A 26,096-nucleotide genomic window follows, 5' to 3' on the forward strand; every position below is an offset into this window, starting at 1 on the left:
TTATTATATAATATAAATTATAAATTATTATTATTATTATTATACATACATTAACCACTTTTTGTCGCATTCCTAAGCCAATAATTTGATGCCCGGGTGTATTTCCGGTAGGAGACACAAATAATCTACTTTTTGTCTCCTACCGGATACATTAGCCAGTAGGAGACAGGAATCAAATCATTGGCTTAGGAATGCGACAAAGTAAAAAATAATCCATGAATTCAAGGCTTCATGGGGTGTGCAATTGATAAAAAATAAGTATTTTTTGGGGTGAACTGCTCCTTTAATATTTAAGCACATCATAGTCAATGGGCCTCTGTCTGAATCAGTAAATATGCATATATTTTGTACATATTGTACCGTTACAAAACTGTTGTACAAAAGCGTACCTGGGATCTAAATGTATATAGAGTGTGAATTGTATCCAGTGAATACATTTCATAAGGAGTGTCACATCTCCACTAGACAGGAGTCCATTGGGAGTCTCTCCTCTCTCTAGCTCCTGCTCTGTCTCCACCAGGCCCCTGGCATCCTTGTTAAAACAATCGTTTGTCACATCCATTTAAATGTGATGATTTCACCACACCAGCGTAGATTGATAATGAATAATCAATTTAATCACTCCCTACGCTATTATCACAGTGTTAATCACACATTAGCATGAAAAATGTTCGTCTTCTGAAAAGAACACAGGAGAAACAGACTGAAACATTACCTCTAACATAGTTTATGATATACAGTATAGAATGTCATCTTTACTGTATGTATACAGTATATAGATTATCATCATCGTTGCCTGAGGTATTCCAACTGAGGCCAGGCTTAGCCGATACAATACAATAATTATGTTTATCATAGCCTTTCATTATTGACAAAGACAACAATATAATTTGATCAAAGTTAATCATTTGACATTATTGTTAACAAAGAACTCCTCTGACAAACACAATGGTTCAGTCCTTCTGGGACTCACAGACACTGTGGGGAGAGAGTTGGTTCAGCTCAAATAGCTGATCCACAAGCTCACAACACGTTGCAATGTGACATATTCTGAGCTAATATGGCGGCTGTTTTGGTTATTTCCGAATGCCTGTCGTACATCAAAGTATAAAACGGATTAAGTTAAGTGGTTATATACATGTTAAAGTTAAGTGTATAACAGCAGTGGTGGAAAAAGTACTCAAATGTTTTACTTAAGTAAAAGTATCAATACTGCAATGTTGAAGTACTCTGTTACAAGTAAAAGTCAGGAATTATAATTTTACTTGAGTAAAAGTACAAAAGTATTGGTGTCAAAATGTACTTAAAGTACCAAAATTAAATTACAAAAGTGTTTGAAAATAGCAGATCTACAAGCTCACAACACGTCGCGATGCGACGCGTTGTGAGCTTGTAGATCTGCTATTTTCAAATAGCCTAGGTATAAAATAGGACTAAAGTGGTTAATGCATGTTTTATAATGTAATCATTTATATCTGCAAAGTAACTAGTAACTCAAGTTTTCAAATAAGTGTAGTGGAGTAAAAGTACAATATCTGCCTCTGAGATGTAGGCCTAGTAGTGGAGTAGAAGTAAAAGTATAGACGATTGGAAATACTCCAGGAAAGTAAAAGTACCTAAAAATTGTACTTAAGTACAGTACTTGAGTAAATGTACTTAGTTACTTTACACCACTGTATAACAGTCGAACATCTCCTTTTCCTGTGACTGTGTTTAGATCCTCCCACCATACAGAGAACTCAGAGCACAGAGAGCCAGGTGGGTCGCATGGGCATTCTGCAGTGTGATGCCACCGCTGTGCCAACGCCAGAGTTTGAATGGTACAGAGACGACAAGAGGTACAACCTCACACAACACACTCACACACACACACACACACACACACACACACACACACACACACACAAAAGTGGTGGAATAAGTATTCACATCTTTTACTTAAGTAGAATATCAATACTGCAATGTAGAAATGCTCTGTTACAAGTGAAAGTCCAGAATTCAAAATGTACTTGAGTAAAAGTACAAAAGTATTGGGATCAAAATATACTTAAAGTACAAAAGTACTCGTGTGCATAATGTCCCATTTCACAAGTTCGAAATGTGTAAAACATCTTTCGAAAATAGACGATCTACAAGCTCAATATGCGTCGCGGTGAGCTTGTAGATCTGCTATTCTCAAATGGCCTAAATGTATATAACGCTGAAGTGGTTTTGTCTTGCGATAATAATCAAAGTCTAAAAAGTAACTAGTAATTAAAGTTTTCAAAGAATTGTAGTAAAAGTACAATATTTGCCTCTGAGATGTAGTGGAGTACTTAATATAACTTGACCAAATGTACTTAATGTAGTTACTTTACATCACTACACGCACACGCACACACACACACACACACACACACACACACACACACACACACACACACACACACACACACACACACACACACACTGCAATTAAAGATATTGGGTTTAGCTTCCCTAGGCAATGTGAGGTGAAGTGAGAGATAATGACTAAGGGTTCAGGACTTTTCTCATTATAATATTGACTGTCCAGAGAAACACAGCGACAGGAGCACTCAATACTCTGCACATTTGGGCCCAATTTAATGGAACAACAAACAGACGTGACATTTTGGTTGAGAGGTTTCCACTGACACTGTCCTGTCTCAGTTTCTCTGGGAAATCATTAAGTCACTTCACCAAGATGTTTCAGACAAAAGTTCATCATGAGGATAAGAACCTGGCTCTCCGTATTTCCCAAATCTACACAGTTCTTCACCTTGTCCTTTGTGTCTCTGTAGAGTAGGACTGTTCTCTGGGGCTGTATCCACAAAAAGCGTTTTTGAGTGGAGGAGCACTTTGGAGTGCTTCATGACTAATATTATTTTAAAATAGTGAAAATAGCCGCTCAGCTCCTGTAGATGGGCTATTTTCACTATTTAAAAATGTTTTCCATAATAATACAAAAATGCTAATGAGATTAGTCATATGGATTAAGACGCCAAGCTAAATCGGGCCCAGAGTGTTTGTTGATACCCGCAATGTTCAAACCTATCAAGGTTGCTGTGCTCTAACGTTGAGTCCTCTGTTATTAACACAAATATCCGAGCTGAAACAACGATAAACATGGACTTCTCTAGCCTCGCGTAGCCAGACTATATCACAGCGTGGATATGAGTCTGGTGCTTCTAAGGGGCGGTTTCAAAAGAATGGCTCTGGACGCAATTGGTTAGACCTACAACCAATCAGAGCAGCACAGCCTGCTATGTCACACACAAGCGCCAGTAGTGAAATTGTAAACAGAAGGCAGACCATTGTTAACTTGGTCTGGACTCGGCTCGTAAAAACTGAAAAATGTGACGACAACTACAGTCTCTTCCGTTGTACGTCACTGTTCCAAAAAAAGGTGATAAACCCGCCCATATTTGGATACTGGGCCCTGATTGGTCACCCCAGACTTCGGGAGCAGGAAATGTATTCAAAATGCAATATTAGACCAATTATGCCTTATCAGGGCTCAACATTTTGAATATGCTTTTTAATGTATGTTTATTCATTAGAATGTCTATGTTATAAATTAATTGCAATGTTTGCATAATGGTACAATGTATGCAGTGGTAGAAAGGTTGTGTTCTTGTGTAGAATGCTGTCATTTGGCCACTGCCCCTAGAAGGAAAACTCCTTGCGCTTGTTTCATTGAGCCGATCTACAAGCTCACAATGCGTCGTGTGAGTTTGTAGATTTGCAGTATTTGCTTGGGACACTTTCAAGGAAGCCAGCGTAAATCTGAAAGGCTATAAAACAATAAATCTGTCGTTTTTGTGTGCACCCAGAGGGAAGAAGGAGGAAATAAACAAAATTAATTTAATTATGAGGGAACATAAACCATTAATATATACTTAATACAAAAAAATAGCGGTTCATTAATGTTAAATAATTAAGTGACATGATTGTAGGCTATTTGAAAGATAGAGAGCCCATCTTTTTTCCAATAACTTGTCCTTTCCATTAATTTTATAAGTCACCTTCTCCATTACACAAGTAAATGTCTTCCACTTTTTCCAGCCATCTGTGAGGGTGGTTTTAAGGTCAGTTTTGGGGCTAAAAATCTATATGATGCTTAAAGAAAAGCAGAGTGCTAAAAACCACCAGCATTTTCATGGATAAACTGCTGTGCCCCCTGCCCTCCTTGTTAAATCAACCCTCACACTACTCTGTGTGGAGTTTGCATGTTCTCCCCGTGTCTCTCAGGGTACTTAATACCCTCACAAAAACATGTAGTAAAATAAGGGTTACAAAATCGAGGGATAAAAATAAAATAAAATAAAATAAAAAATAAAAATCAACCCTCACACACATTGTTTTGTCACATTAGTGTTGATTTGATGACTTCACCAGCGTATTGAATAATCACCCGTTTAATCACTCTCTACGCTATAATTCTGTTAATCACACATGAAGAATGACAGTGGATGACACTCTTTGTTCTCCGCAGAAATGCACTGCCTGTCATTGTACTTAATATATACTGTAGATTGTAGAGCTTGTAGATCAGCTATTTTGCATGACACTTTGTTGTAGGGCATTCATTTATAATTAAAAAATACATACATAATTTAAAAACGTTTAGGAGATAAAAGTTTTCTGTTCAACAGTGACAATATCATTTGTCATTTCATGAGAGTGGAAAGTGAATGTAAATTTCCCTGATGGGAAATAGTAAAATGTAAATACGTGTATGATCCAGTATGTCGCACTTTAAAAGTGGAGAGGCAGGAAGGAACAGTGATTCATTCAGAAGCCAATCTGTCCCTCCTTTTCAATACCTGCGACCCTGCAGATTGCTGCTCTTGAACTCACTGGCCAACTCACTAGCAATAAAGGTTACTATGTGACAGGAAGAGAGCAGGAACTGTGCGGAAGAAGAACTGGTGTTATCATGGATATGAGACATAATCTATCAGCCTATCAGCACACCAGTGCTCCAAGATTCCATTCCCACATGCCTCCAGTCTATGGTTTAGTGTTAGTGTTGTGGTTGTTTTGGGCTGAGTGTCTCCTATGAAGAAGTACTGTATACTTTACAAGAGGCGCATTTATTTTCTGTTGATTAAAGAGCTGGAGAATCAGGGAGACCCCTTTTACTGAACAAACACAGTATAACAATGATTACTATCGGAAAATAATCTATTTGTAACTCCGAGTGTTCAGATGTAATACATTTTACACTCTCAGAAATAAATCTGTGCATCTGCATTTTGATCATAACACATCTTGAACCAATTATATACACAGGTTATGTATCTATACATAGGTTACATTATGCCTATACAAAAGTTAATAAAGTATTCATCCACAGAGGTTTAAATGTTCTTTCTGAGCGCACCTGCTCTGCTCAGAGCTTTGTTAAAATAACACAAAGTGAATTATCCGCTATTATGACAGACAGACGTGATGGTCGTTGTCGTCAGACGGCGTACGTGTTTGATCACTATCACATTGTCACAGCGTCAGCTGCTGACCGTTTTCAATCACTCTCCCAGGTGTGGAGACTCAGCATGCTCTGTCATCATACATGAGTCATACACAAGGATGTCACTCACTCTGTTGTGCTACTGTATACTTCAGTCCCCCCACCTCTAGCTCCCAAACAATCCAATCTATCTGATGCTCCTTCCCCCTTTCCCCCCATTTCCCCACCCCCCGGAACCCCCAGCTTTGCTGGTCGTTGCGTGCACCCTCTGCGCTCACCGCTCAATTTGGCCTCCATTAAAACAGAGATCAAATCATTTCAAAGCAGGGCTGGAGGTTAGATAATGGGCGCTATTCCAGGTTTAATTTGAACAAACCACTAATTACTGATTTAGGACAAGGCAAGAGGCGTTTCCCCGCAAATTATGGTATTCTGTGGCACCCCTCTCACCCGCCAAACACCTGAGCTACCCCTTACATTATGCATAGGTGTGGTTTGGGCGTTACAATGACAAAACCAATCACTGTGCCAGAAGCCATTGCCTTTAAGAGAAGACTGCGCTAGCCGTCATCCCTGATCCAATATATGCTCTAGCCTATCTCCCTGTCTGCACTGTTGCCTGGTCTGATTATTATAAGCCACATTGGGCTTGTTTTCCTTCTTTTTTTTTATTTTATCCAAATACATTTTATATTAATTTGTAGCCTATTTTGTTCACAATAAGCTTGTCATATTAGTCAGATCCGGAATAGTATATGAAAGCCATTTAAAATATTTATACTATTGGTACACACCGGCTGCTCCCAAATAATTAATTACATCATGTTGCGACAACGCTCCTACGTGGTACACAGACAAACAGTAGCACATGGGTATAATAAATTGGACAGTTTTAGGAAAGGTCTATGTACTCACGTTGGCTGTTATTGTTCTATTTCCACCATTCTAATGGATTCCAGGGGTGTGTAAACATCTCTGAAGTAGCTCCATAGTTTCCTCTGAAGTGACGCAGTTAAAGTTAACTTACATCCATATTGTCCCCGTTATCTTTCATCATCCACCTTTGTTCAGTAATCCCGAACAGAGCTACACTTTAAGTTTACATCAATCATAGCCTCTCAAACCCAGACACATTGCTGCGATGCGTATGTGCGTCGCCTACCTACCCAAAATAACAGACATACAAGCTATCAACGGCGCTGCGTCATGTCTTGTCGACAGCTTACAGATCTGTTATTTTGGATAGCATAAACAATGAGGCGCGCGCCACGGAGTAGCCTAACACTAAACCAAAAACATTACATTACGTGGTCAACAACATACTAGACATGTAACTTGCTTGGAGCTTTTAATGCAGTGGTTCTCAACCTGTGGGTCGAGACCACAATGGAGCACCCAACGCCTGGCGAGCTTATCTGCTATTTTCACAATATTTATCTGTGGAACCGAGTCAAACAAAATGGGGGGGTCCCCAGTTCAAATATGGTTATTTTGGGGGGTCGATGGCCTGAAAAGATTGGGAACCTTTAATGCAGTAAACATGAACGTAGCGTTTACGTGGGGAATATAATAATAATATAATATATATAATAATCGTCAGTGTCCAGCCGGGACCAGCTAACTCCATTTTCTTTTTTCTTTTTTTTTTTCATAAATCAACGCTATTGAACCCCCTCTACATCTGTGTATTTTTTTTTAAACTATTAACATATGAAAAGTATTAAAAAGCGCCTCTGACGAAAACTCCTAACTCCATTGGACCCTCAAACTGTCCGTCAAAAACAAACAACTCCCCCCTCCTCTCAGGCTCTCGAGAAGCTCTGCTCTGTATGAGGCAGACAGGGAGAAGATTTTTCAATGCTTTTGGGAGAACATAAACTGGGAAGAGAAGAGAATGTATGTGCAAGGTTTGATAGATGTAACCCCAGTAAAGAAAGGGTGTCTTCACAAAGGTCATCTGCTCGTGTTTTCTTTTTAAATGTTAATGGACAGAGAATGAGTGTGTGCAGGAGTTTGTTTCAAACATCTCCAAGAGCTCAAGGAGATCATGCCAAAAGACTTTCACAGCTTTTATGACAATCTAAAGCACTAAGAAACACCCACCACACACACGCAACACACAACACACAACAGTGTGATAATAAAATGTTGATAGGTATATGATAGGTAAATTCAACTGTGGTTGTTATTGTTAGTGCAGTAGGCTACAGATTTGACAGATTCTATTTTTCATGAATGTATTTTGTATTTATATGCCATTTATTTATTGTTGGTGTGCCATGATCGCTTTTGTTAAATACATGATTGAGTATTGAGGCAGAATTGTTTGTTGCACTCAACTGTAGAAGAACAACAGTGGTAACAGTTAGATCCATGGTTGTTTACAATGCATGTTAAAATAAAAGTTGTTTAAGTACAGAATTCAGCTTGATCTATAGTATATGAGGATGGCGCTCACCATAAATAGCTGATCTCCAAGCTCACAATGCGTTGTGACGTGTTGTGAGCTTTGAGATCCATTGCCAGCTGTTCTTATCAATGATGGACAAAACCTCCTAACTCCACTTGCACTGGATTTGGGTAAAGTGGTGATAATATAATGACACATGCAAGTATCTGATAATATATAAAGTCACAATACCAAGTTTGATGAGGCAGTATTGCTTTGTTTTAAAAATATAAGGTTTTCTTCATTTTCTGAAAAATTGATATTTTGCTTTTCATTTCCTGAACAATTACGATTTTGGATTTAGCTGGTTCCGGCCGAACAGCAGAGATATAATATAATATTCACCCGCAGCATGGGTTTAACGAGACAGCAGCCAAAATGAAAATCACACTAGATGATCCGATCATCTTATAAAAAATGTAAGTGCTTAAGATTTTAGCCCAAACCCAACGGGACCCGACCCGGCCCGTCGGCACCGGCTGGGCCGGGTCGACGTTTTTTTTAAATCCAAATAAATTCATATATTAATTAATTTGTAGCGTATTGTGTTCACAATAAGCAACTTGTCATATTAGTCAGATCCTCAAGAGTATATGAAAGCCATTTAAAATAGTTATATATGCTTACACAGCTGATGCCAAATAATTAATCAACAGGGCAGCGCACCGCAAAAGTAGGTCAAATCAATCAGCTGTCTTGTCATGACGGCAGCAGCAGAGAGCCCCCTTTAAAGTTTAAACCATAACATGACATATAGAATGGATCTTCAGACTATTGAGCTTTCTTCATGTCTTTTTCACCTCAAAGTAAAAGTTGGATTATTTCTTCAAATGAGAGCACAGGCAGCGGGCAGTAGAAGGTAACATTGGATGTGATTTCTCCATCGCAAAAATGATTACGGTTATTCTATGAAACATATATTTCATAGAATAACCATAATCATTTTTAAAATGGTTATGGGGCAGTGTATATATTTATATAGCCCTATTTGCTCCAAGCTGTTTTTTAAATAAAATATAGACTGTTGGATTAGGGTAGAATGACTCCTGTTCTTAACAAATTACCAAGATTTAATGAGAAAAACGGCTTCTTTAGAAAAATTACTGACGGGCTGGGCTGGGCCTAATTTGTCAATTATTAGTCGAGCGGGCTGAAATATTTAGGGGATATGAAAGCTCTAGTTAGTAGTTTGAAGTGCTCATGTGGCCTTATAGTTGCTTCTTTTTGTTTTCATAGACCTGCGGTTGCTTATTTCTCGCCAAGGCTGGCAACACGGCTCATGGTCCAACGCACAAAGCCATTGCAGTGTCTGTGTGCACTTGGCGGGTGGTTTTAGAAACCGGCGGGTGGTTTTAGAATCCACTATCCCCCCTCCCCAAGCCGTACCCATGTGTGGGTTGAGAATGTCAATGTGGGGGATATAGCAACAACACGCCCACGGGCACGCCTCCACGCGCAAATAACGGTGTCGGCATAATGGGTGACGGGTAGAGCAGGTGCTAGAATAACCTATTGGGGCAGGGCAGCTCCATTATCAGTATTTAACATGGTTTAGGGTAGCGTTGCGGCTGGGAAAACTGCCACAGAATAGAGCGGAATGTCTCTCAGTAGAGGAGGCTAACCTTGAAATGGGACATTCTGCCTAATGAGTACATTTACTTTTGGTATTTTAAGTACAATTTGATGCAAATACTTTTGTACTTTTACTCAAGTACATTTTGAATTCCGAACTTTCACTTGCAACAGAATATTTCTACATTGCAGTATTGATATAACTTAGTACCTTTTCCACCACTGTATATACAGTGTATATACTGTATATACTGTATATACAATATATATATATATATATATATATATATATATATATATATATATATATATATATATATATATATATATATATATATATATATATATATTTTTTTTTTTTAAAGAGCCAAGGAAAAACAAACTGAGGCATCAACTACCAGTCATTGTGTATCTATTTAAGAGGGGGGAAGAAAATAAATACTGTGCTTTACATTTGGCTCTACTTGTTTTAACAGCTATCAAGGATTGTTCTTCTGTAAAGACTTGGTGTCATCTTCTATACTGCCTGTCATGGAAATAACCAATCAGAGATTCATGTATTTGAGCTGCCTATACATGTGTAATCTCTACACCTGTAATTGTATTCTAAATTTGTAAGCTCTATCAACCATTTTTGCTTTTTGCCATCATTGCTTTTTGCACAAATATTGCATAATTGTGCAATAAGAGATCTTTCTATTTGGGCTGCCTAATTACACATTAGTAATTATTCATTAATAATTGGACTTCTTTATCCTAAACCCCTTCATCAACTCCCCATTAACTATCATCAAAGTTTATGTTTGATCACATGCGTCAACACAGGGACATACTTGTATATTGTTATCCTTTATTTAACCAGGGTCAAACCACTTTGAGGCCCTGGCCAAAAAGGCAGCATACTGTACATATACACAAAACATTAAAACTAATTGAAACAAACTACATTTGCAGCCTCAAGCCGTACTGTAGGCAGAACTAAGCAGCCACTTCTTGAATCTATGTGTGCAAAATAAGTAGCAAGACGTTTCAAGGAATTGACCCCAAAATAAATCATATCGGAAAAGCACTATTATTCTGCCTCGGCACCAGAGATCCAGCTTGCTGATTATTTATCATGGGGGTGTGTGGGGGGACGTGAGGCGAGCGGACGCTCTGGGTCTGTTCTTGGCACACATGAGACTCCAGCTCCAAACTTTACTGAAAAACACAAGGGAGCTGTATCTCTGCTAACCTGTACGGGGCACAGAGCTTTGTATTCCTCTACAATCTCTAGTAAAAAATAACCTCATGCTCCCAGTCCCGTATAGCATAGGGTCCTGTTGCTATCTGGGTCATTCAGCCGGCTCTATGGGCTGATAGTCCTGTTTGAACGCATCTGTGTAACCACTTTAACCAATATTTTATACTTTGGATGTGCTGCACTACGAGCTTGTAGATCTGCTATTTTTGAAAAATCGTGAAAAAATATGCAAATCTTTGAATATATACAAATTTTTAAAGCAAAAGCAAAGCCCCTGGAACAACTTATTATGAGATCCGGGTCCGTGGCCAAATACATATAATTTTGGGGGTCCTTGACATGAAAACGTTTGAGAACCACTGATATTATAGGATTTAGAAGACATGTGTAGAATCCCCAGAAGCAAAGATTTGAGTTACAAATGTTCGCTTTAAATATATATATAAATTCAAAGATTTGCACACATTTTCATGATTTTTCAAAGCAAGCTCATAGCACGGCACTCTGTGCCGTGCTATGAGCTTGTAGATCTGCTATTTTCGAATAGCCCAAAGAATTTAAAAAATCACACAGATGCGTTCCCGGTCCAAAAAGGTTACTCACTTCCCATGAAGAGACACAGGAGAATAGATCTGCTCCAATTGCCATCCAGGGATGCTGACGGCAAACCGGCAAACCAGTCCCTTTTGGGACTTTAAGTATATTTTAAATGTCTCTCTCTCTCTCTCTCTCTCTCTCTCTCTCTCTCTCTCTGTCCAGAATATCCAACAGTCAGACCATCAACGTCCAGACCCTCGGTACCTCCTCCATCCTGACCATCGCCAATGTCACCCAGGAGGATTATGGGAACTACAGCTGTGTGGCCACTAACAGACTGGGCATCCAGAATGCCAGTCTCTTCCTCTATAGTAAGTTACTCTACTAACAGACTGGACATCCAGAATGCCAGTCTCTTCCTCTATAGTAAGTTACTCTACTAACTTACTGGGCATCCAGAATGCCAGTCTCTGACACACACACACACGCACGCACGCACGCACGCACGCACACACACACACACACGCACGCACGCGCACACACACACACACACACACACACACACATACACACACACACACACACACACACACACACACACACACACACACACACACACACACACACACGTGAACGTAGTGCAGTGTTATGAAAATAACTGGTCCCTGACACACAAGTTGGTTCAAGCAAAGAGATGTCAGGTGTCTGGAAGCAGCAAGTGATTTAGATGAAATTTCATGCTGGCTACACCATGTAATTGCCACCTTGCCATTTTGGATATTTTTGAAAATATAATAATGGTAATAGGTAGTTAGAAGCATTAATCATAATGTGTTAAAGACTTACAAATGTATCAAAGCTGCTTTTTATTTCTCAGGAGCTTGCCCAGTGAAATCCTCAGTGTTAATTGAGCGTATTTAAACCATTCAATCCGGGAAAGCATCTGTGTCATTTTAAGATTTATTTGGCTATTCAAAAATAGCATATATACAAGCTCATAGTGTGGCACTGAGTGCCGCACTATGAGCTTGTAGATCTGCTATTTTTGAAAAATAATGGAAATTTGTGCTTTACAAATGTCTTTTAAATCCTAACAGTTTTCTGAAACACTTATGTTGCTATAATACTGTATGTGGTTCTGTAACTTTTTTATGTCAAAATTATATTATATTATATATATATATATATATATATATATATATATATATATATATATATATATATATATATATATATATATATATATATATATATATATAATCTAAAATGACACAGTATGCGTTCCTGGATTGAATGCTCCTTACAAATTGCATTTTGTTTTTAATGTCAATAATTAAAGTAGCTATTCTTCTTCATAATAACATGTTTTTAAAGGTGATATACTGTAGTTAGTAGCAGTGACTGAGACAACAGACTGAAAAACAATGCTGTATAACTGAATGCGCGTGAGCGCACATGTGCGTCCGCAACTGGTTTCTGCCCACATCAAGTCACCATTTGACCAATGTGGCCCGGACCCCAAAATGAGTTTGACACCCCTGCTCTATAGTAAGTTACTCTACTAACAGACTGGGCATCCGGAATGCCATTCTCTATAGTAAGTTACTCTACTGACAGACTGGGCATCCAGAATGCCAGTCTCTATAGTAAGTTACTCTACTAACAGACTGGGCATCCAGAATGCCAGTCTCTTCCTCTATAGTAAGTTACTCTACTAACAGACTGGGCATACAGAATGCCAGTCTCTTCCTCTATAGTAAGTTACTCTACTAACAGACTGGGCATCCAGAATGCCAGTCTCTTCCTCTATAGTAAGTTACTCTACTAACAGACTGGGCATCCAGAATGCCATTCTCTATAGTAAGTTACTCTACTAACAGACTGGGCATCCGGAATGCCATTCTCTATAGTAAGTTACTCTACTGACAGACTCGACATCCAGAATGCCAGTCTCTATAGTAAGTTACTCTACTAACAGAATGGGCATCCAGAATGCCAGTCTCTATAGTAAGTTACTCTACTAACAGACTGGACATCCAGAATGCCAGTCTCTATAGTAAGTTACTCTACTAACAGACTGGGCATCCAGAATGCCAGTCTCTATAGTAAGTTACTCTACTAACAGACTGGGCATCCAGAATGCCAGTCTCTATAGTAAGTTACTCTACTAACAGACTGGGCATCCAGAATGCCAGTCTTTTCCTCTATAGTAAGTTACTCTACTAACAGAGTGGGCATCCAGAATGCCAGTCTCTTCCTCTATAGTAAGTTACTCTACTAACAGACTGGACATCCAGAATGCCAGTCTCTATAGTAAGTTACTCTACTAACAGACTGGACATCCAGAATGACAGTCTCTATAGTAAGTTACTCTACTAACAGAATGGGCATCCAGAATGCCAGTCTCTTCCTCTATAGTAAGTTACTCTACTAACAGACTGGGCATCCAGAATGCCAGTCTCTATAGTAAGTTACTCTACTAACAGACTGGGCATCCAGAATGACAGTCTCTATAGTAAGTTACTCTACTAACAGAATGGGCATCCAGAATGACAGTCTCTATAGTAAGTTACTCTACTAACAGACTGGGCATCCAGAATGCCAGTCTCTTCCTCTATAGTAAGTTACTCTACTAACATACTGGTCATCCAGAATACCAGTCTCTATAGTAAGTTACTCTACTAACAGACTGGGCATCCAGAATGACAGTCTCTATAGTAAGTTACTCTACTAACAGAATGGGCATCCAGAATGCCAGTCTCTATAGTAAGTTACTCTACTAACAGAATGGGCATCCAGAATGCCAGTCTCTATAGTAAGTTACTCTACTAACAGACTGGACATCCAGAATGCCAGTCTCTATAGTAAGTTACTCTACTAACAGACTGGATAGATCTACTATTGTAATTACTTGTTTTCTTCATACACCTAAGTATAAAATAGGGCATTCATTTATAAAATAACATAACAAGATTAACTATGGAGTTATTAACAGATCATAATCATTACTGAAAACAGTGGCTGCTCCCCAACAATAATTACAAAAAAGCAGTCAGTACCTCATAATGGCCACCAGATGTCACTCACACCTCATGAACTGAAGCTTTTCAGTAGCACAGGTGGAATGTTCATAACCATAATTCACTCACACAGTCCTAAAAAAAACAGTAGTATAATTTACTTAAAGTCTGATTTAATACTGAGGGAAACTACATGATGTGAATCACCCCCCCCCCTTCCCCCCTCTCTCTATCTCTGTCTCACAGTATGCTGCTCTGCCTTTTTTGTCATGCTCTTCAAGCCTGGACATTTATATATTTGTTTGTCTCTCTCCTGTGCTTGTTTCCTGTTTGGTTTAGGTGTTAAGTCATGTTTCTGTAGTTCTTATTAGTCTTGTAATTATGGAAGTTTGTTGATTCCCCAGGTGTTTCTTGTGCCTCTTATTTTGGAGTATTGTTCTGGTGTCTTCCTGTCTGCCCTTGTAGCTGTTATAATGGATGCTAACACCCAAGTCTGCGTGCTAGCCCATTAGGGTTGGGTTTGTGAACCTCCAGCCTGCCAGTCCTGCGCGCACTAGCCCCGCTACCTACCCATTCTGTTCCTATGTTAGCTGAATCTGTCTGTCCCGTCTGTCCTGACTACGCACCTGCCTATCCTGAACCGCCTCCAACCTTTGACCCATTCAAAGGGTCTCGTTTGGTCCTTTGTGTGGGGAACCAGAGTCCTCGTCAGCAGACTTTGCAGACGCCCCGCCAGACGTCCTGTCGGCTGTTTCTGCTGACAGTCTGTCTTGTCAGTTTCCCCTGCTGACACCCTCCATGAACTTTCTGAACTGCCACTGGTTGTCAGTCAATCTGTTTGTCTGTTGGTTTGTCTCGGTTGGTGTCAGTCTGCTTGTCTATTTGCCTTTCTGCATGTCTGTCTGTCTGTGTTTGTGTCTGCCCACCTGCCTTTCTGTGTTATTCTGTCAGTTTGTATGATTGTGTGTTCCGCTGCCTCTGTCCGTCTGACCTGTTGAATGTCAGTCTTTCTATCCTTGTGCTTGCAGTCTGCAGTGTTTCCTGATTTTCTCTGTCCAGTTTTTCAGCATTACAGCTAGTCGGCTACCTGTCACTGTGATGCCTGTTGGCTGTGATTCTCTCTCATTCTGTTTTGAATGTGCATGTCCTCATGTGTGTCTTTTGAATGCATGTGGGCTTGTTTCATGATCGTTCTCTGCCATGTCTCTATTCTGCCCATTTGTCAGGTATGGCAGGTGCCATACCTTGGCTCAAGAAAAAAATAAAATAATAATAATGCGCCCAGGATAGGTGTCCCTTATTTTAATCTCTGGGAGTTGGCAACCCTAACCTTGCCATACCTTAGCTTTTGCTGAACTGACGCCAATCTTCCTGGTTTTGTCTTACCAAGTTGAGCTAGTCCAGTGTTTTGCCCTGCCCTCTACGAGTCCAGTGCTCTTGTCCTGTTCTGTTCTGTTCTGTTCTGTTCTGTTCTGTTCTGTTCTGTTCTGTTCTGTTCTGTTCTGTTCTGTTCTGTTCTGCCCTGTCCCTGCCAGTTCTGTCCTGTGCCCTGGTGTAGTCTCCCTCCACCGGACCCCCTCTGCCCACCCTGTTAGATGTTCTGATCTGGTTACTAGGTACTAGCGTTGAATTTCCGTTGTTTCCCAGGATTATGTACCTGGACTTTTTGCCCTAGACTTTGATTGGTTATTAAACACACTCCTCTGTGTTTGTGTCCAATTCCTCACTCACCATAACACTCTGCTTATCTCAATTTCTCTCCCACCTCTCTCTCTTTCTCCCCCATTCTCTCTCTCCCCTCTCTCCTACACTCAACACCCCCCCCCCCCCCCCCCCCTCTCTCTCTCTAGGACCAGGAACAGGTGGAGACATCAGCGGCTCAGCTTGTGTATCTCACTCACTGTGGCTTCTGTTCAGCTGCATTGTCTGCCTTTTCTTCAAGTGTTAATACTGACCTCCTCCTCCTCCTCCATAGAAGAACCACTTTTGAAGAAAGAACCATTCAGACCAAGGTTCTTGAAGAACCATTTATTTTAGTGGTTCTATAAACCACTTATGTGTTTTATCCCTGCTTCTGGTCAGACAGAATGAAACTAAGACGATTCACAGAGCCCCCAGAGTGGAACGAATACTCCTGAGTTTTATAAATCCTCCCAGGTCAGACAGGAACGGTCAGGAAGGAATCCTGTTGAGGTCCATCCTGGCTCCCACTGAGTGGAACTAACAACAAAGACTTTTTGACAGCAAGATGGAATCACCATAAAACAAGGGGATCAAATACTGAATTTCCTTATATTTCACAGGTTGAAATGTACAAAAAAAGCCCATAAAAGAAAGTGAGACAAGCCATGTTATTACAATCAATGATGAACCAGGTGAAAGTGCAAACATGTCAGAAACAGAGGTGGAGGTGGGAGCTGAGAGAGGTCAGCTCAGCTTCATATTCAACAATCCAGACAACATATGAATGGCTAGCTGTCAGTGAGGAGGGGTCAGTAAAGTGTTCCATTCATTTATAATTAACAGCAATTTATTTTGGTCCGTTTGGGGAATGTAGACTTGTATATTTATTTATGTTAATGTATGTCATGTGAGTTTCACAATTTAATCATTTTATTCAAACACCAAATCTCTTCATCGGAAATAGCAGATCCAAATGTTGGCCTATTAAGATGGTTGCAGGAGACCCCTGTTACTGAACAAACACTCTAGAGCCTTCAAGGCTTTCTTTGTGTTTAACATCAATGATACGAAGCAGTGTCTCTCCACCTGTGGGTCGACAATCTTTGCTACTTTTGAAACATTTTAAAAGTGAAAGCTGTTAAGTGTGTCTGTGGGTTTTATAACATTGAACCAATTAAAATGATTAACAACGGCTAAATAATTACATTCAATCCAGGACGTTTTTTCTTATTTTCTTTTCCTGAAAATGAATGGTTTTGGACTTTTGGATGTTTAAACTGTTTAACACATTTAGCACCATGGTTGTATTTAACCCATTTAGCACACACTCACACTCACACACACACACACACACACACACACACACACACACACACACACACACACACACACACACACACACACACACACACAAGTGTGTGTGTGGGGGGGGGGGGGGGGGGGGGGGGGGGTTACATTTGTATTGTAAAAAAACCAGTACTGTATAATTGTGTTTATACTGGAGATGGACTTGATGGAGTTTTGCCAGAACATTGCAAACTGTCATTAAAGGCTTTATTTGTATATCGTGTTTGTATAAATATAAAGAATCACAAATTACACTATAATACCTTAATAATAAGTTATTATTATTAATAATATTATTATGTACAGTAGTATGGAAAAGTAACAAATAATTGAGACAGGAAATAACCCAGTATAATACACTGGGTTATTTCCTGTCTCAATGACTTGTTACTTTTATACTTTTTGGGGAAAATGAAAACAAAGAAAGAAAGTAATACTTAGTTATAAAAAGTTATAAAACAAATTCAAACAAATAATTGATAAACCATGACCCCCTCACATATTAGAAGGACAATATCAGTCACCAAAACCAAAGATGGGTGTTTTCGATGATGGTTAAAAGGAAGTTTGAAGGGAAGGGGGCAAGTCTGATAAAACGAACATCAAATATCTAAAAACTGAATCAAGCAACTTAAAAACTGTCTGAGTAGACCCTGAGTAGAATGACCCCAAACATGTTTGAAAGTGAAATATCCCGTTAAGTACAATTTGGGGGTGTCTGTACTTTACTAATGTCTTTCACTCCACAACATTTCAAAAACAAATATTTCACTCTTGACTCGACTACTTTCCTAGGAAGGGGGAAAGTACATCATGAATTAACCACTTAGGCTGTATATTAAATCTGCTACTTTCACTATTTTAGAAATGAGTTAAGCAATGTTTAAAGCAATGCATTGATATGAAAATGAACACATCCTTTGTAATTTGTACTTTTGAATACTTATTACGTATTGTTTAAAGCAGTAGTTCTCAAACTGGGGGTCGGGACCGATCCTAAAGCTGATTAGCTTAATGTGTAACAATGTTTTCTCACTCAACAGTAAACAAACCAACATACAGTATAAGTGTATTTCTAAAGTTACAGTTGAATGACTTGTAAGACCTTTTTAATACTAAATTGACCAAATCGTCAAATAAGACAAACATTGTGAAAATAGCCGATCTACTTGCGGTGCGAGGTCTTGTGAGCTTGTAGTTAAAATGGTAAATTTATATAGCGCTTTTATCCAAAGCGCTTTACATAGATTGTGCATTACATTCACCCATTCACACACACACATTCACACACCGATGGCGGAGGAAACCATGCAAGGCATCAACCTGCTCATCGGGAGCAATTAGGGGTTCAGCGTCTTGCTCAAGGACACTTCGACAGTAACTCTTCTGGGGGAGCCCGGGATCGAACTGGAAACCTCACGGCTTCCATCTGGCCGCTCTACCCCTCTACCCCTGAGACACTGCCGCCCCAGTTCAGCTAGTTTCACTAGTTAGTTGCAATATTTATCTGTGGCACCGATTCCACAGTGCTTGTCAGGGTTGGGGGTCCCCAGTTCAAATATGATTATTTTGGGGGGTCACAGCCTGAAAAGGTTGGGAACCCTTTGGTTAATGCATGTAATTTAAAAAAAACAACTACTCCAGTGCTTAACTCAAGTGCAACTTTCACTTGTAGTTGAGTATTTGCCACCACCACTGTATCTAACCCAGCAAAATAGTTCATTTTAATCACTAGGTTGGATCAAATGAATAAACCAATGTATGGTTTAATTTTGACCTAGCAATAGTTAAGTTACACAGCTGTGTGTGCGTGTGTGTGTAGTGTGTGTGTGTGTGTGTGTGTGTGTGTGTGTGTGTGTGTGTGTGTGTGTGTGTGTGTGTGTGTTGTGTGAGTGTGTGTGTGTGTGTGTGTGCTAATGGGTTATATACAACCGTGGTGCTAAATGTGTTAGTGTGTTTGTTCTGTGCCCCCCACCACCACCACCAGATGGCGCTCATGGTCCTGCCAGTGCTCTGCTCTCTAGAAAGCTCACTGCTAAAAAAGCTCACTGCTAAAATACCATAGATATCCTGACATAATTACTAAGATACTTGATTAAGAGTAGGCCTAGGTCGCTAGTACATTTACTCTTAATAGAGATATACAACTGTGTGAGTTGTTTCAACTATTCATATAAACTAAACTATTTAAACCATTCTGTTCTGTTGACATGAGAGAAAGCGCTGCGCTGCGGACCACCTTTGTTGTGACACACTCTGAGTCAGCGTTGCCAGATTTTGCGAGAGAAACAAGCCCAAAAGAAGTGACTAGGTCACATCATAGATATAGAAACCTAGATACCTCATTGGCCTCTGCAGTTCATTGGAGCGACTGGTATCTCAATACAAGGCTCTTCCGCAGGGCTGTTTGACTACTGACCAATCACATCGCGTTGACTACTGGCCAGTCACAGCGCGTCTAACTGACTAGTTGCTGCGCGGCTGCCTCTTAAGAAAAAGACCCGCCCCACCTGCCTCTGATTGGCCTACCGAACGCCCCCTGCTGAAGCGGAAGGAAGTGATAGGCTAGCCCTGCGGAACAAGGAAGCGCGCCCGAGATACGAACGCTTCAGAGCCGAAGGAGGCGTCTACCTTTATATGTCTATGGGTCACATGCTCACTTTAAAGTTTAAACCTATTACATATAGCCGATCTTCAAGCTCGTTGTGAGCTTGTAGATCTGCTATTTAAAAAAAAACTGCAATAAAATGTGGAATATTTGGAATATTTTTGAAACATTCTAACAACACAAACCCTCCATGGCACAAAACATTTATGGATACATTTGAGAACCACTGGTTTAAATACTAATTCAAACATTTGGAAGCAAGCCTCAATAAGCAACTACGCTTTAGAACAAGCCCTAAAACCGCAACCCGCAACTACCCAATATTTACAAGCTACTTTTCAGAAAAAGAAGCCCAAAGTCGCTTATAATAAGCAGACATGGCAACGCTGCTCTGGGTCCGTCAGTCAAACGCAGCCGTGTAGAAAATGCGCTCTTCCAAATAGTTCCTCCCGGATATCACTTTGTATTGTATAGCTGGGTCATTATAACTCTATGAGCTGGGTAGTATGGAGCTCCTTCTGTTAAACTTACCTGCTGTTTATTTCATTTGATTTACAGTCAACACAAATGGCAAAACCTGAGACTTCTTGACATCCTACAAATACTATAAGCTGAGGTATTTGTTTTTAAAATAATGATTTCTGTCTCATTTGGTTCCATTTGTACACTCTGAGTTCTTATAGTTAGCCTACTTATGAATTGATTGATTGAATACTTTATTAACAGTTTGCCAAAAAAAGCACACAGTATAGTTCTAAACAAGGTCTGCTAAAAGGATTAAACCCAAGAAAGCACTATGGCTTGTTTCCATCAGTGGTGGAAAAAGTACTCAAATGTTTTACTTCAGTAAAAGTATCAATACTGCAATGTAGAAGTAAAAGTCCAGAATAACAAATTTACTTGAGTAAAAAGTACAAAAGTAATGGTATCAAAATGCACTTTAAGTAAAAAAGTAAAAGTACTCATTATGCAGAATGTCCAATTTCACCAGTTCTCAAATGCTATGCGACGCATTGTGAGCTTGTAAATCTGCTATTTTCAAAATATTTTTCTGCCATGGACTTTTCACAGGGGCCAGTTCAAGCTACCTGTCAGTGCTCTTTTAGAGAGGTTTTGAAGGAGAGTAAGGATTCACACTTCCTTTATGACTGTTGTAGAGCATTCCACATTTTGGTGGCATAGCATTAGAACACATTTAACCCCTTGTTTGAGCCAAATCTGGAGGGGGGGGGGTTATATTTGTTGGGGCTTTTTCTGCCTTTATTTGATAGAACTAGAAGTTCGAGCCGCTGCGCGCTCTCACGTCTAGCGTGACGTAGCGCCCACTTGGCATCGCAGATCCACTTGACAGCCACCTCGCAGTGTTAGAGAGACCACATGCCACGCTTGTTTCTGTCTGTCTCCGTCTCCCCCTCTACCCCCTCCGTCTCCCCCTCCCTCTCTCTGTAGCTCTCCTCCTCGCCTCTCTCGCTCTGTCTCTCTCCCCCTGTCTCCGCGTTTGCGCACGCGTTCTTGGCAAAGCTGGCCACACTCTGTCATAATATATCCACACACACACACACACACACGCACACACACAGACTCCTCCTGCATTGTGATAGAGAGAGAAAAGTTTAGTCCCGTCTCCCTCTCCCTCCCCCCCTCTCTCTCTCTCTCTGTCGCTTTCCTCCTCCTTCCGTCTCTCTCTCTCTTCCCCCTGCCCTGCGTTGGTCCCATGCTGCGTTTTGTATAGTAAAGTTTTGTGTCGTTTCTCCCCCTCTCTGTCTGTCTGTGTCTGTTTTTCTCTCCCTCACAATGACCGAAAAGTTTTGTGTTGTCTCTCTGCCTTTCTCTCCCTTCTCCATCTATGTTGTGTGCTCTGCAGGGGGAGAGGGGCTTATAGCAGTAGATCTGCAAAGGCAACAACATGTCGACGCGCAAGGCGTAACGCTCTGTCTGTGTCCTTCTTTGGCCCTTACCGTGTATCTCTCTCTGTCCCCCGCGTTGCCAGGTTTGCTTATTTGTATAAAGCAATGGTTGGGGCTTATTTAGTGGCGCTTTTGGGCTCGTTGGCATAGAGCAACACGTCAGCGTTTGTTTCTCGCCCGTTTCACGGACGTTGTTATTTGTATAAGCAATGGTGGGCTTATTTGGTCGCGCTTTTGGCCTCGTTTGCATAGAGCAACATGTCAGCGCTTGTTTCGCGCATAGTCAGCGCTTGTTTTTTCTCCCGTTTCACGGACGTGGCAACGTCATGGCAACGTGAAAGGTGCTCTCTGTGTCGCAGATGATTGGCTGTTGACTTGAGACGGATCATGCGGAAGTGAATTGCGAGCAGAAATAGATAACACTTTATGACACTTTATGATTATTATTAAAGGAGACACATGTGTGAAGGTGGAAAAGAAAATAGAAGTCTTTATATACTTTTGCATGAGCGATTTTTGTAGCAAGTTGGAGAGAAGTGGAGCAGTGCTTTGGCCAGTGAGTTGTTCCTAAGAGGTTGAGGTTCCAAAAGGGACACCTCTCTGTTTGAGTAGCAGGATACAGTAGAGTAGACTGACAGGAAATGGGGAGAGAAAGATGGGGAGTGATTCGAACCTGAACGGTACACACTCAGAGATAAATTGGGTCTTGGAATTCAAAAAGTCTGAGAACCGATGCTCTTATTCTACTTTGTGCTGAAGTGAAAAGCAGCCTTTGTGTTTCCTATGAGTGAGTCAGAACTGCCTTAACACTGTAGCTACTCCACCCTGTGGGACTCCACCTAGCAGTAGCAGCAAGGTGTGTGTGTGTGTGTGTGTGTGTGTGTGTGTGTGTGTGTGTGTGTGTGTGTGTGTGTGTGTGTGTGTGTGTGTGTGTGTGTGTGTGTGTGTGTGTGTGTGTGTGTGTGTGTGCTACAGGCAGTGGCATAGTAACTAAGTACATTTACTCAAGTACTGTACAATTTTGAGGTACTTTTACTTTACTGGAATATTTCCAATTGTCAGTACTTTTACTTTTACTCCACTTTAGTTACTAGTTAGTTCGTAGATTTTGATTACTATTACAAAACATACATTAACCACTTCAGCTCTATATACATTTCGTCCATTTGAAAATAGCCGATCTACAAGCTCACAATGCGTCGTGATGCGACACGTTGTGAGCTTGTAGATCTGCTATTTTTAGAAGGTTTTTATGCTTTTTATACGTTTAAAAACGTGTGAAATGGGACCTTCTGCATAATGAGTGGTATGTTATTACCACTTTTGGTATGTTTGATACCAATACTTTAGTAGGCTATTTTTACTTTAGTAGGCTATTTTTACAATTTTGAATTCTGGACTTTTACTTGTAACAGAGTATTTCTACATTGCAGTATTGATTACTTTTACTTAAAGGAGTAGTTCACCCAAAAAAGTACTTATTTTCTATCAATTACACACCCAATGAAGCGTTTAATTGAGATGTATTTGTTTTTGTCACATTCCTAAGCCAATACTTTGATGACCGGCGGAACGATGCTAATGTATCCGGTAGTCTCCTTTGAGTCTCCTACCAGAGAGACCGCCGGTCATCAAAGTATTGGCTCAGGAAAGCAAAAAAAAAAAAAAAAACTCCATAAATTCAATGCTTCATGGGGTGTGCAATTGATAGAAAATACGATTTTTTTTGGGTGAACTACTCCTTTAAGAAAAACATTTGAGGACTTTTTACATTTTCAACCTTGTTCGTTTGCACGGCAGCATTCCAGGTCAGCAGCGTTGGGGTGGTGGTGGCTATGCTGTGGTGAGGTGAGGCAGGTAGGTCATAAGATACATTCCTGTTGACAATTATTTAAACGTTATGATGAGGTCTGTGTGTTCACACTGCATTGTTCCAAACAGGATGAACAGGTTTCTCTTTCTTTTCTGTAAACCAGACAGATCACAGCTGTTTGCTCAGGATTTATATGAAGACGTACTCTGTTCATATTCATATTTAAGCTTATGGCTTATATTTCCAGAAAGTCGTGTTGTAAAATAAGCACTGTTGTATTATAGGAATGCAGCCAAACCCTTGTTATCATAATAAAACCCTCCCACACGCGCACACACATTGTGTGATTCTGCTTTTCTTCAGGTAAAACAACTAAACAAACAAACCGGTTCTCTCTCTCTCTCTCTCTCTCTCTCTCTCTCTCTCTCTCTCTCTCTCTCTCTCTCATATATGTTTCTCAGACACTGTGTGTTTGTTCAGCAGCATATAAACTTGGATTTCTATCTTCTCTTCAGGTAAAAGTTCAATATTAGTTTGTAATTGTGATTATAGATGTGTGACATCAGTAGCAATATGTTTGCCAGAGAGTCACATTGAAAATGAATAGAGTGTTACTGTTTGTAGACTTAACATTTATTTTCAATGCAGGATGCATTCATAGGTAAGGCGAGGCTAGGCCTGGCACAATTATTACATAATCGTCTAATTGCAGATAATCATTGTTATTTTTGCATTATTTTCGTCATAATCGTTTCCATGTTGAAATTTGTTTCCACATTTTCAAATATAAAAAAATCTACAAGCTGTTGTAAGCTTGTAGATCAGCTATTTCTGCTATTTTATTTGTCATAAAAGGCAAGCAGAATGTATTTATATTCATATGCTCCAATGTTCAATGCCAAACACTCAATTAAATCGTTAATTGCAATTATTTGAGTGACAATTAAACGTCAACTTAAATGTGTAATCGTGACAGCCCTAGGCACGGCATGGCAAGTTTAGGAAAACAAGGTGCTCTTTTTTTTTTACAACTGAGTGACAAAATAACGTGCCAAAAAGGGAGAAGACCAAGGTGCACCCGTGGAATAAGAAAACAAAAACACAGCCTTCATCCAGGGTGACTCAGTGGGAAGTTTATTCGTAGCACATTTCGACACTAAGTGCTTTACTCAAAACAGTAGCGTTCACTTCATTGAGCTTTCTCTCAGTCAGTTGTTTGTTCTGCACTTTCCTTCCCACAGGATCTGCTGCTGTTGGCACCTGGCGGAGCAAACACACCTTTTGGCTTAAAGAGTTTAAACCGCTCCACGTCACTCAACCCTGGTTCAACAGCTACACTGCACCCAGTGGTGGAAAAGGTACTACATTTTTTTTACGTTAGTAAAAGTATCAATACTGCAATGTAGAAATACTCTGTTGTAAAAGTCAGAATTTACTTGAGTAAAAGTACAAAAGTATTGGTATCAACATATACTTAAAGTACAAAAGTAAAAGTACACATTATGCAGAATGTCCCATTTCACAAGTTTTCAAATGTATAAAAATCTTTTGAAAATAGCAGATCTGCAAGCTCGACGCGTTGTGAGCTTAATGTATTTTTTTTTGTAATAATAATCAAAATCTACAGAGTAACTAGTAACTCAAGTTTTCAAATAATTTTGTGGAGTAAAAGTACAATATTTGGAATCCGAGATGCAGTGGAGTAGAAGCAAAAATTGGAAATACTCAAGTAAAGTAAAGATACCTCAACATTGTACTTAAGTACAGTGCTTGAGCAAATGTACTCCTTTTGTTTTATACTTTTATTTCAGGTTTGTACATACACTTCACATTTTCATCACTTGTATATGTATCATCCTGCATCTTCTATATATATATATATATATATATATATATATATATATATATATATATATATATATATATATATATATATATATATATATATCCAATATACATAAAAGAAGAAGAAAGAAAAGAAGGGAACAAGAGGGAAATAATAATAAAAAAATGAAAATAGAATAAAAGAGAAACATGAATAAAATAATGGAGTGGGGGGTAGTGTTCCTGAGATCAATTTCCTCCAGTTTGTTTCAAATTCATCTCCTCTGTTTCTCTCCAGAATCTGCCTTGTCTTCACCATGTCCTCCAGCCCCACCTCTCCCCACCATGAGCAGGCCTACATGTCCATCATGAGAGGCCTGACAGAGCTGGACCTCCGGGTAGGGTTGTGTATCCACATTAGCTAGTAGCTGAATCCAAATGAATGAAAGAATCGGAATTGATCACATTCTAATAATTTAAGGGACCAGTATTTCTCCTATGAATAAAGCGTACAACAAGCTTTAACTGCTACTGCTCTCCATTAAGTTGACATGGAATACACCTATGATTGGTTACTATTCATTAGTTTACAGGAACAACTGTGTTCTGTAAAATTAAAC

The 26,096-nt window shown here is 39.7% G+C and overlaps 2 protein-coding genes across 4 annotated transcripts in view; both read left to right on the forward strand.

Moving 5' to 3' along the window:
• LOC308073950 (limbic system-associated membrane protein-like) overlaps nt 1-17,290 on the forward strand; it is a 342,986-nt gene extending 325,696 nt beyond the window's left edge. For both annotated transcript variants that reach the window (XM_080413243.1, XM_080413244.1), the window contains exons 6-8: nt 1,718-1,838; nt 11,497-11,645; nt 16,145-17,290. In XM_080413243.1, coding sequence (XP_080269369.1) covers nt 1,718-1,838; nt 11,497-11,645; nt 16,145-16,242 — 368 coding nt within the window. In that variant the 3' untranslated portion in view covers nt 16,243-17,290. The remainder of the gene's footprint in view (nt 1-1,717; nt 1,839-11,496; nt 11,646-16,144) is intronic.
• Nucleotides 17,291-20,441: 3,151 nt separating this feature from the next.
• The window catches only part of LOC308073684 (TRPM8 channel-associated factor homolog), a 31,242-nt gene continuing 25,587 nt past the window's right edge, over nt 20,442-26,096 (forward strand). Inside the window, exons 1-5 of one of the 2 annotated variants that reach the window (XM_080412743.1) lie at nt 20,442-20,548; nt 23,640-23,696; nt 24,114-24,167; nt 24,894-25,028; nt 25,775-25,874. In XM_080412743.1, the coding sequence (XP_080268869.1) occupies nt 25,794-25,874 (81 nt within the window). In that variant the 5' untranslated portion in view covers nt 20,442-20,548; nt 23,640-23,696; nt 24,114-24,167; nt 24,894-25,028; nt 25,775-25,793. The remainder of the gene's footprint in view (nt 20,549-23,639; nt 23,697-24,113; nt 24,168-24,893; nt 25,029-25,774; nt 25,875-26,096) is intronic. The other variant, XM_080412742.1, reaches the window with a different exon arrangement.

Source organism: Gymnoscopelus braueri (assembly GCF_963280865.1).
Source record: "Gymnoscopelus braueri genome assembly, chromosome: 1".
NCBI classification, from domain to species: domain Eukaryota; kingdom Metazoa; phylum Chordata; class Actinopteri; order Myctophiformes; family Myctophidae; genus Gymnoscopelus; species Gymnoscopelus braueri.